Source organism: Chiloscyllium plagiosum, chromosome 3, assembly GCF_004010195.1.
Source record: "Chiloscyllium plagiosum isolate BGI_BamShark_2017 chromosome 3, ASM401019v2, whole genome shotgun sequence".
NCBI lineage: Eukaryota > Metazoa > Chordata > Chondrichthyes > Orectolobiformes > Hemiscylliidae > Chiloscyllium > Chiloscyllium plagiosum.
This window is the reverse complement of record NC_057712.1, coordinates 94,439,924-94,452,050: the sequence shown is the minus strand read 5'-3', so window position 1 is coordinate 94,452,050 and position 12,127 is coordinate 94,439,924. Positions and strand designations below refer to the sequence as shown.

General features: G+C 43.4%; 1 protein-coding gene across 5 annotated transcripts in view; it reads right to left on the bottom strand.

Annotated features, from left to right (window-relative positions):
• slc2a12 (solute carrier family 2 member 12) overlaps positions 1-2,248 on the bottom strand; it is a 90,878-nt gene extending 88,630 nt beyond the window's left edge. For all 5 annotated transcript variants that reach the window (XM_043686363.1, XM_043686367.1, XM_043686333.1 and 2 more), the window contains exon 1: positions 2,170-2,248. In XM_043686363.1, coding sequence (XP_043542298.1) covers positions 2,170-2,175 — 6 coding nt within the window. In that variant the 5' untranslated portion in view covers positions 2,176-2,248. The remainder of the gene's footprint in view (positions 1-2,169) is intronic.
• Between the last annotated feature and the right edge of the window lie 9,879 nt (positions 2,249-12,127).

Here is a 12,127-nt window from a genome sequence, read left to right as displayed (position 1 = left end):
CTATCCACTCCACCCTCTCCTCCCTGACCTATCACCTTCATCCCCTCCCCCACTCACCCATTGTACTCTACGCTACTTTCTCCCCACCCTCCTCTAGCTTATCTCTCCACGCTTCAGGCTCACTGCCTTTATTCCTGATGAAGGGCTTTTGCCCGAAACGTCGATTTCGAAGCTCCTTGGATGCTGCCTGAACTGCTGTGCTCTTCCAGCATCATTAATCCAGAATCTGGTTTCCAGCATCTGCAGTCATTGTTTTTACCAAGCAGAGGCTGATAGCCAAGTTCAGTACCCATAAGGATGGCCTCAACCAGGATCTTGAGTTCAAGTCACACTACAGGTGACCCCATTACACTATGCACTCTCACTCTCTCTCTCTCTCGGTCTCTCTCTCTCTCTCTCTCTCTCTCTCTAGCACAGAGACACACACACAAGCACATACACGCTTACATACTCACACACTCATGCAGACCCTCTCATACACACCCTCTCTCTCATCCACACACACGTACAATCCCCACACTCACACCCTCTCACAGGCTTACACACACACACAGACTTTATCAAGCATGCACACACACAAACACAACGTCTCTCACGCGCACTCACACTCACACGCACACATTCACATGCACACACTCCCATCTCTCTCTCTCATGCACGCACACACATATAAGTTTATGGGGTGAATTTGCATTGGCAGAATTATATTTGCAGACATATTTTATTTTGCTCAAAAAGTGTACAATCTGTAGGCAGTCAATCCATGTAATATTTTATATCTTCAACCTGGAAATAAAACCAGTCTGTCTCAAGATTGGGATACTGACAGACTCTAATCTCACACTTTTACTACATTGTCTGAGCTGAGATGGCTTTTTTTATGAAACCTAAAGTTATCTCAAGAATGTGTCTTAAAAGAAGTTCTGGTGTTTACATATTAATGAACCAAATCCTGCAACCCATTCTAAAAAATGAAAGACTTAACAGCAATCTAGGTTTGTTCAGTATATCATTTCAATGCATGAGAGAGAGAGTGTGAGTATGTGCGTGTGAGTGTGAGTGCATGTGAGACACTATGTTTGTCTGTGTGCATGCTTGGTAAAGTGTGTGTGTGTGTGTGATGATGTATAAGCCTGTGAGAGGGTGTGTGCGTGAGTGTGAGTGTGGGGGATGTATCTGTGTGTGTGCATGACACTAATCTTTTGCTATGAATTCTGTGATTTATGGTCCTGCTCCACAGCTACCTGATGAAGTGCAGCGCTCTGAAAGCTAGTGTTTCCAAATAAACCAGCTGAACTATAACCTAGTGTTGTGTGATTTTTAACTTTGTCCACCCCAGTCCATCTCCAGCTCCCCCACATCATTGAAATCCTGAGCATTGCCATTCAGACACCAAACTGGACTTTTCCACAAATTGTGAGGCTACAGAGTGGGTTAGAGGCTGGCTGTTCTGTGGAGATTATCTCAGCTTGACTCTCCAAGTTCTGTTTATCATGTACAAGACCTAAGTCAACTATGTGGTGGAACTCCTCCCAGATTCCTAGATGAATGCAGCACCAACAACACCAAACATGCTGCCAACACTTCCAAACACATTGCTGCAGTTCAAGAAAGCAGCTCAACTCCGCCCTCTCAAGGTCAACAGAGGCAGGCCTTGGTAATGATGTCTCTTTTTTAAAAAAGCAGAAACATTTCCTTATGTGTGCTCAGTCTGTGCTGCTTCCCTGCTGAACGATCCAGTCAGATAATAAAACATCCTCATGTACTAACATAAGAAACAAATGAGATATTTGTTCTATTTAAGTAAATATTGCACAAGTCAGACAATGTTTGAACCATATTACATATCATTTAACAATAAGTTGTTATCACCAACAATAAAGACTACAGTAACCTGCCTTGTGGCTGCTTTACATTTCCTTCTTGCTTTGTCTTCACCTTCTAGCTGTCCCTTGTCCTATCTATTTTAATTTTCTCAAACCTACTTGATACTCTTCCTGAGTCAGCAATTGATCCAAACTAGGCTAAGTGCTTTATTAACATATTGCTTGTTTGGTTCCAGTCTCGTGCTGACACAAGACGTGCCTCACCCCATACATGAGTCTAGCTGAACACCTTCCTGCTATGCTGTTAGCATGCACGCTTCAAATAATCCTAGTCAAAACATACCTTCATGATGAGATTTTTTCAGCCTGGACACCCTCTTCTCACATACACACGCTTTTCAACTCCAACAGGCTGTGCTGATCTTTCATAACACACTTATAGAAACCAAGGTGTGGCTATATCTAACTATCAATTTCTTCTGTAAAGGAAAATATTACAGGCGGTACCATGCACAGAAGACCAGCTGACACTCAAAGTAAAGCTCTTAAGTGCACTTAGGTTTTGCAATCTAAACATTAGAGATGTTGATTCCACTTCAGAACAAGCAATGACTCTGGCAATTCACATTTGTTTCAAACAATGAACATGCAGGTCCTGATTTTACAGTCTCACCACTCAGATATTTGATGGTGAGTGAGGGGAGAGCCTCATAACATTAAGTGAGTTTTCCTTGCACTCTCCTCACCGATTTTCTGCTTGAAATTTCTTGGGAAATGTTCTGATGAGTGCGAGATGAAAAATGTTGACAAAGTGTGGCTTTTTTCGGCAATATTCAAATTATGCTGGCTGGTCTTCCCACAAGCTTCTCACAATCTCTCAGGCAGGCAAAATAACAGGGAGACTAGCCTTCTAAGGGCTTTAAGCCCTTGGCCAATTCATTTCAATTCTAAGTGGAGCAGGGAAAAGCTGAAACATGGGTTGGGTAGCACAACTTTAACTGCACAGATAGTGGGGTTCCACCTGTAGAGGTTCCATTGTGCCCTTTGGAAGTATCCCAGCACCCAAGATCATAGCAATTACCCCACCCCCACCCATGCAGCCCCTAACTTCTCAAACCACCTCCAAACCCAACACAATTATTGGGGACTACAAGCCATGTCCATCCAAAATCTCAGACTTACTTTTAAGTCAGGGATTGTTGTCAGCAGTGACCGGTTTTCCAGCCTGCCACCGCTAGGATGTGTGTCCAACACTTGGCCAATAGATTAGGGTAGCATGGTGGTTCAGCAAATAGCACTGCTGCCTCGCAGCACCAGGGACTCGGATTCGATTCCAGCCTCGGGTGACTGTCCGTGTGAAGTTTGCACATTCTCTCCGTATCTGCGTGGGTTTCCTCTGGATGCTCTGGTTTCATCCCACAATTGAAAGATGTGCAGGTCAGGTGAATTGGCCATACTAAATTGCTCATAGTGTTCAGGGATGTGGAGGTTAGGTGCTTTAGTCAGAGGTAAATATAGGATAATAGAATAAAAGAATGGGTCTGGGTGGGTTACTCTTTGGAGGGTCAGTGTGGACTTGTTGGACTGAAGTGTCTGTTTCCACACTGTCAGATTCTATTTTATGAAATGAAGGAATGCTTTGACATCTGAGTGGGTTGATATGGGGGAACACTTGCTGCTGAAACTTTAAGAGAAGGAGTGAGGAGATAGCTCCAGTCCTTTCGGAGCAGTTGGCCAGGAAGAGTGCAGAAATAAATACTTCACAATATAAAAAACAAAGTAAGAAATTACAGAGCAGCCAGTGTCCCAACAGGAGACGAAGCAAGGCATAATATTCCAACCTTAAATAAAGATCGGTGGTGGAAAATCCAGGACAGTTGATCACCTTGGCATTAGTATCAATTGGATGCAATTGAAGCTGCTCCTAGTGCGATGTTACTGTGTAACGTTAAGTTTCTGTCACTTGACTCTCAATAGACTTTACAATCAGGGAATAGGGCATACAACATCCCATAAAATCCAGCCCATAGTTTGTGCAAATCTTCATCAAAGTAGATTGACCTACAGGGAAATTTAATGTAACTATTATAAAACCACCAAGGCATTGCATCAAATATAAGTACACAACGTTCAGGAAGGAATGGCTAGAGATGAAATGAGGCCAATGGTTTGTAAAATTAGGAAGAAATTGTGGTATGTATGCTTTTATAGAGTCATGGAGTCATGTAGCCGTTCAGCAATCCAACTCATCCATGCTGGCCACATATCCTAAATTAATGTTGTTCCATTTGCGAGCATTTGGCCCATATCTCTCTAAACACTTCCTATTCATGTATCCATCCAGATGCCTTTAAAATGTTGTAATTGTACCAGCCTCCACCATTTCCTCAGGTAGCTCATTCCATACAAGCACCATCATCTGCGTGAAAATGTTGCCACTTAGGTCCTTTTTAAAACTTTCCCTTCTAGTCTTAAACCTATGCCCTCCAGTTTACACTGGACCTTGGCTATTCACCCTGTCTGTGCCCCTCATGATTTTATAAACTTCAATAAGGTCACCCCTATACCTCAGACACTCCAGGGAAAACAACCCCAGTCTATTCAGCCTTTCCTTATAGCACCCTGGCAACATCCTTGTAAATCTTTCCTGAACCCTTTCAAGTTTCGCAACATCCTTCCAATTTTAGGGAGGCTAGAACTAAATGCAGTATTCCAAAAGTGGCCTAACCAATGTCTTGTGCAGCCTCATCATACCTCTCAATTCCTATACTCAAGGTAATGACCAATAAAGGAAAGCAAATTAAGTGCTTTCTTCATTATCCTCTATCTGCGACTTCACTTTCAAGGAATTATTATCCTGTGCTCCAAGGTCTCTTTGTTCAGCAACACTCCCCAGGGTCTTACCATTAATGTATAAGTCCTGTCCTGATTTGCCTTTACAAAATGCAGCACCTCATATTTATCTAATTTAAACTCCATCTGCCATTCCTCAAACCCATTGGCCCATCTGATCAAGATCCAGTTGTACTCTGAAGTAAGCTTATAGGCTGTCCACTACACCCTCAATTTTGGTGTCAGCTGCAACCTGACTAATCTTACCTTCTAGGTTCACATCCAAATCATTGAGAATTATCATTAATTGCTTCACAACCCTGGAGACGTTGGAGCTGCTTTCTTGAACTGTTATTGTCTATGGGGTATAATTACACACATTGTGCTGTTAGAAAGGGATTTCAAGGGTTTTCATATCCCAACAGTTAAAGAACAACAATAACATTTTAAGTACAAAAAAAATTCTGATTCGATATGTGGATTTAACTACTAGAGAAGATGCAAAGCTTAACCTACTCTTAGGAAATAAGGCAGGGCAGGTGACGGAGTTGTCAATGGGGAAGCACTTTGGTGCCAGTGACCATAATTCTATTAGTTTTAAAATAGTGATGGGAAAGGATAGACCAGAGCTAAAAGTTAAGGTTCTAAATTGGAAGAAGGCCAATTTTGAGGATATTAGGCAATAACTTTGAAAAATTCATTGGCGGGGGGGCAGATGTTTGCAAGGTTGGAAAATAGGAGGCCTTCAGAAATGAGATAACAAGAGACCAGAGACAATATGTTCCTGTTAGGGTGAAGGGCAAGGCTATTAGGTGTAGGGTATGCTGGATGACTAGACAACTTGAGGTTTTGGTCAAAAAAAAGGAAGCATATGTCAGGTAGAGATTGGCTGAATCCTTAGAAGAGTGTAAAGGATTTAGGAATATACTTAAGAAGGAAATCAGGAGGGCAAAATAGGCTATGGGATAGCTTTGGCAAGTAGGGTTAAGCAGAATCCAAAGGGATTTCACAAATACATTAAGGACAAAAGGATAACTAGGAAGACAATAGGGCCCCTCAAAGGTTAGCAAGGCTGCCTATGTGTGGAACTGAAGGACATGGAGAAGATACTAAACAAGTATTTTGCATCAGTGTTTACTGTGGAGAAGGATATGAAAGATATAGAATGTGAGGAAATAACTTGAGACATCTTGAAAAATGTCCAAATTACAGAGGAGATGGGGTTGGCTTTAAATGCATAAAGGTGGATAAATCCCCAGGTGTACCCTAGAATTCTGCGGGAAGCTTGGGAAGTGATTGCTGGGGCCCTTGCTGAAATATTTGGATCATCAATAGCCACAGGTGAGGTGCCGGGAAACTGGAGGCTGGCTAATATGGTACCACTAGAAAGGTGATAAGGAAAAGCCAGAAAACAATAGACAGGTGAGACTGACATCGGTGGTGGGCAAGTTGTTGGTGAGAATCTTGAGGGACAGATGGAGTTTAATTCAGATGAATACGAGGTGCTGCATTTTGGGAAAGCAAATCTTAGCAGGACTTATCCACTTAATGGTAAGGTCCTAGGGAGTGTTGCTGAATAAAGAGACCTTGGAGTGCAGGTTCATAGCTCCTTGAAAGTGGAGTCGCAGGTAGATAGGATAGTGAAGAAGGCGTTTGGTATGCTTTCCTTTATTGGTCAGAGTATTGAGTACAGGAGTTGGGAGGTCATGTTGCGGCTGTACAGGACATTGGTTAGGCCACTGTTGGAATATTGCGTGCAATTCTGGTCTCCTTCCTATTGGAAAGATGTTATGAAACTTGAATGGGTTCAGGAAAGATTTACAAGGATGTTGCCAGGGTTGGAGGATTTGAGCTACAGGGAGAGGCTGAACAGGCTGGAGCTGTTTTCCCTGGAGCATCGGAGGCTGAGGGGTGACCTTATAGAGGTTTACAAAATTATGAGGGGCATGGATAGGATAAATACACAAAGTCTTTTCCCTGAGGTTGGTGAGTCCAGAACTAGAGGGCATAGGTTTAGGGTGAGATATAACCGAGATATAAACAAGACCTAAGGGGCAACTTTTTCATGCAGAGGGTGGTACATGTATGGAATGAGTTGCCAGAGGATGTGTTGGAGGCTGGTACAATTGCAACATTTAAGAGGCTTTTGGATGGGTATATGAATAGGAAGAGTTTGGAGGGATATGGACCAGGTGCTGACAGGTAGGACTAGATTGGGTTGGGATAGCTGGTCAGCATGGACAGGTTGGACCGAAGTGTCTGTTTCCATGCTGTACATCTCTATGACTCTATGACTCTATGACAAGATTTACATTTATTTGGAAAGGTAAGGACTGATTAAGGAAAATCAACATGGATTTGTTCTTGGGGAAGCGTGTGTCACTAACTTAATTGAGTTTTTTGAAGAAGTAACGAGAAGGATTGATGAGGACAGAATGGTAGACATTATCTATATGGACTTCAATGAGGCATTCAACTTGATTCCTCATGAGAGACTGGTTAGCAAGGTTTGATCTCATGAAATACAGGGAGAACTAACCATTTGGATACAGAATTGGCTTGAAGGTAGAAGACAGAGGGTGGTGGTGGAGGGTTGATTTTCAGACTGGAGGCCTGTGACCAGCAGTGTTCCACAATGATTGGTGCTTGGTCCACTGCTTTTTGTCATTTATATAAATGGGTTGGATATGAACTTAGTAGTAATAGTTAGTAAGTTTGCAGCTGACACCAAAATTGGAAGTATATTGGACAGCCCAGAAGGCTACCTCAGAGAAGGCTACAACAGAATCTTGATCAGATGGGCCAACGGGCCGAGAATTGTCAGATGGAGTTTAACTTAGATAAATATGAGGTGCTACATTTTGTAAAGACAAATCAGGGCAGGACTTACACACTTAATGGTAAGATCCTAGGGAGTGTTGCTGAACGAAGAGACCTTGGAGTGCAGGTTCATAGTTCCTTGAAAGCGAAGTCGCTGATAGATAGGATAGTGAAGAAGGCAATTGGTATGCTTTTCTTTATTGAGTACATTGAGTATAGGACATGGATGTGTGTTCATATTGTACAGGACATTGGTTAGGGCACTTTTGGAATACTGCATGCAATTCTGGTCTCCCTGAAATAGGAAGGATGTTGTCAAATTTGAAAGTGTTCAGAAAATATTTACCAGGATGTTGCCAGGGTTGGAGTATTTGTACTATAGGGAGAGGCTGAATAGGCCAGGGCTGTTTTCCCTGGAGCGCTGGAGGCTGAGGGGTGACCTTATTGAAGTTTATAAAATCATGAGGGGCATGGATAGGATAAATAGCCAAGGTCTTTTCCTCAGAGTGGGGGTATCCAAAACTAGAGGTCATAGGTTTAGTGTGAGGGGGAAGATTTAAAGGGAACCTAAGGTGCAATGTTTTCATGCAGAGGGTGGTGCGTTTATGGAACAAGCTACCAAAGGAAGTGATGGAAGCTAGACCACAACAAAACGACGGTTGGAGGAAGAGCGCCTCATCTTCCACCTAGGAACCCTCCAACCACAAGAGATGAACTCGGATTTCACCAGTTTCCTCATTCCCCCTCCCCACACCTTGTCTCAGTCTAATCCATCGAATTCAGCACCGCCTTCCTAACCTGATCTTCTTCCTGACCTCTCCGCCCCCACCCCAGTCTGACCTATCACCCTCACCTTGACCTCTTTCCACCTATCACATTTCCGACGCCCCTCCCCCAAGTCCCTCCTCCCTACCTTTTATCTTAGCCTGCTGGACAAACTTTCCTCATTCCTGAAGAAGGGCTAATGCCCGAAATGTCGATTCTCCTGTTCCCTGGATGCTGCCTGACCTGCTGCGCTTTTCCAGCAACACATTTTCAGCTCTGATCTCCAGCATCTGCAGACCTCACTTTCTCCCCATGGAAGCTAGAACACTTAAAAGGCATCTGGATGCGTACATGAACAGAAAGTGTTTTGAGGGATATGGGCCAAACACTGGCAAATGAGACTAGATTAATTCAGGATATCTGTTCAGCATGATTGAGTTGCACCAAAGGGTCTGTTTCCATGATATACATCTCTAGGACTCTATGATTAAGTCTGAATGATGTTTGATTTGGAAGGATCTTAAAGTTGGTGATATTCCCATACATCTGCTGCAGTTGTCCATCCAGATGGTAGAGATCATGGGTTTCGAAGGTGCTGTAGAAGGAATCCGGTGAGTTATTACAGTAAATCTTGTTTGCTGTACACACTAATGCAATTGTTTATTGATGTTGGAGACTGTGAACACTGAAGGTATTAGGTGGAGGTGGGGGGTCACTGTTTTGTGTTTGATGCTGCTAGCCTCTTGCTGAGATATTTTTATCATCAATAGTCAGAGGTGAGGTGCCGGAAGACTGGAGGTTGGCTAACGTGGTGCCACTCTTTAAGAAGGGTGGTAAGGACAAGCCAGGGAACTATAGACAGTAAGCCTGATGTCGGTGGTGGGCAAGTTGTTGGATGGAATCCTGAAGGACAGGATGTACATGCATTTGGAAAGGCAATGAGTGATTAGGGATAGTCAACATGGCTTTGTGCATGGGAAACCATGTCTTACAAACTTGATTGAGTTTTTTGAGGAAGTAACAAAGAGGATTGATGAGGGCAAAGTGGTAGATGTGATCTATATGAACTTCAGTAAAGCGTTTGACAAGATTCCCCACGGGAGACTGGTTAGCAAGGTTAGGTCTCAAGGAATACAGAAAGAACTAGTCATTTGGATACATAACTGGCTCATAGGTAGAAGACAGAGGGTGGTGGTGAAGAGTTGTTTTTCAGACTGGAGGCCTGTGACCAGTGGAGTGCCACAAGAATCGGTGCTGGGTCCTCTACTTTTTGTCACTTACATAAATGATTTGGATGCTAGCATAAGAGGTACAGTTAGTAAGTTTGCAGATGACACCAAAATAGGAGGTGTAGTGGACAGCTAAGAGGGTTACCTCAGATTACATCAGGATCTTGACCAGATGGGCCAATGGGCTGAGAAGTTGCAGATGAAGTTTCATTCAGATAAATGCGAGGTGCTGCATTTTGGGAAAGCAAATCTTAGCAGGATGTATACACTTAATAGTAAGGTCCTAGGGAGTGTTGCTGAACAAAAAGACTTGGAGTGCAGGTTCATAGCTCCTTGAAAGAGGAGTCGCAGATAGATAGGATAGTGAAGAAGGTGTTTGGTATGCTTTCCTTTATTGGTCAGAGTATTGAGTACAGGAGTTGGGAGGTCATGTTGCGGCTGTACAGGACATTGGTTAGGCCACTGTTGGAATATTGCGTGCAATTCTGGTCTCCTTCCTATCGGAAAGATGTTATGAAACTTGAAAGGGTTCAGAAAAGATTTACAAGGATGTTGCCAGGGTTGGAGGATTTGAGCTACAGGGAGAGGCTGAACAGGCTCAGGCTGTTTTCCCTGGAGCGTCGGAGGCTGAGGGGTGACCTTATAGAGGTTTACAAAATTATGAGGGGCATGGATAGGGTAAATAGGCAAAGTCTTTTCCCTGGGGTCGGGGAGTCCAGAATTAGAGGACATAAGTTTAGGATGAGAGGGGAAAGATACAAAAGAGACTGAAGGGGCAACTTTTTCATGTAGAGGGTGGTACGTGTATGGAATGAGCTGCCAGAGAAAGTGGTGGAGGCTGGTACAATTGCAACATTTAACAGGCATTTGGCTGGGTATATGAATAGGAAGAGTTTGGACGGATATGAGCTGAGTGCTGGCAGGTGGGACCAGATTGGGTTGGGATATCTGGTCAGCATGGACGGGTTGGACTGAAGGGTCTGTTTCCATGCTGTACATCTCTGTGACTCTGTGACTCTTATGTTACTCTAATTACTCGAAGCCAGGCATGTATTGTGCGTTTTGCATTGCAGATAGCAAACAAGCTTTGACAAGTTAGAATTTGAGTTATCTACCTCAGAATTCCTATGACATGGAGACTCTGGTATTGGACTAGGGTAGACCAAGTCAAATATCACATGACACCGGATTATAGTCCAACAGGTTTACAGGTATTTGAAACCACAAGCTTTTGGAGCCCCCTCTTCTTCCTCAGGCATCTAGTGAGAGGGAATACATCGGACACAGAATTCATAATCAAAGATCAAAGGGTCATACAACTTATGTGAATGGATTTAACAAACCTAGATGGCTATTAAGTTTTTAATCAGTTAGAATGGAGGTGCAGGTTTTGATTGATTAATACGTAATTCCTGTCCCAAAATAACTTCAGGTTTTATCAGAATAAAGATGCCAACTTAGGTCCTAGACTCTGAGCTTTTATTTTATAGACACAGCATTCAAATGTCCAGTCCTGTTCAACTTCTGGTGAATGTAAACCTCAAAAAGTCGACTCTGGTTAATTCAACAATGGTTATACCATTGAATGTCAAGGAGAAATGATTAGATTCTGTTTTTGTGGAACATGGTCATTGTCTGGTGCTTCTGTGGCCTGAATGTGATTTGAGTGGGAGCAGCGTCGAAGTAAAAGCGAACCCGGGAGACTACAGCAAAGGTAAGACAGTTTGTTTTAAAATTGCTTACCTGTAGGGTGTGTTTTTTTTTTACTCTCTCTCCACAGAAGGAGCGGGAGCAGCAGAGGAAGTGACGACAAGCAGAGGGGCAGCCGGGAAGGAAAAGTGAGTATATAAGTCAGGAAGGCGGCTAAACCTGAGATTCTACACCTGTAGTATCTCCCACCCACCCTCCTCCTCTAACCTTCTTAACTACTCTGCTTTTTCTTTTAAGGTAAGGATTTTTATTTCTTTACCAGGGACTAGTTAAAAATTTACTTCGTTTTTTTTGTGTGTATACATCAAGTCCTTATTTAGGGTAAAAAAAAACTTATAGCAGAGAGGTATCAGAAGGCATTCTAATTCATACTTGTACAAAGTAACGAATTAACTAACTAAGCAGAGATGGCTGGTCAGGTGGTGTGCTGTAGCTGTATGATGTGGGAGCTGGCTGATCCCATTGCGAACGGCAGTGACCACATCTGCAGCAAGTGTTGATTGCTGGAAGAACTCCGGATCAGAGTTGATGATCTGGAATCTGAGCTTCAAACACTGCGGCACATCCGGAAGGGGGAGAGTTACCTGGATGCTTTGTTTCAGGAGGCAGTCACACCTGGGAGATTAAGTAATTCACATCCAGTTAGTGATCGGGGACATCAGAATGTGACTGTAAGTGAGGCAGGTAGGGGGAACCGGAGTTCAGGAGTGGAGGAGCCTCAGCCCTTAACCTTGTCCAACAGGTACGAGATTCTTGCTCCCTGTTCGGATGAGGAAAAGGGCTCTGGACAGGATGAGCCAACTGACCAAGGCACCATGGTCCAGAAGGCCATCCAAGAGGGGGGAGCTAATAGACAAGTAGTGGTTATAGGGGATACTATAATTAGGGGGACAGATAGTATCCATTGCAAGCCGGATCGGGAGTCTCGCATGGTGTGTTGCCTGC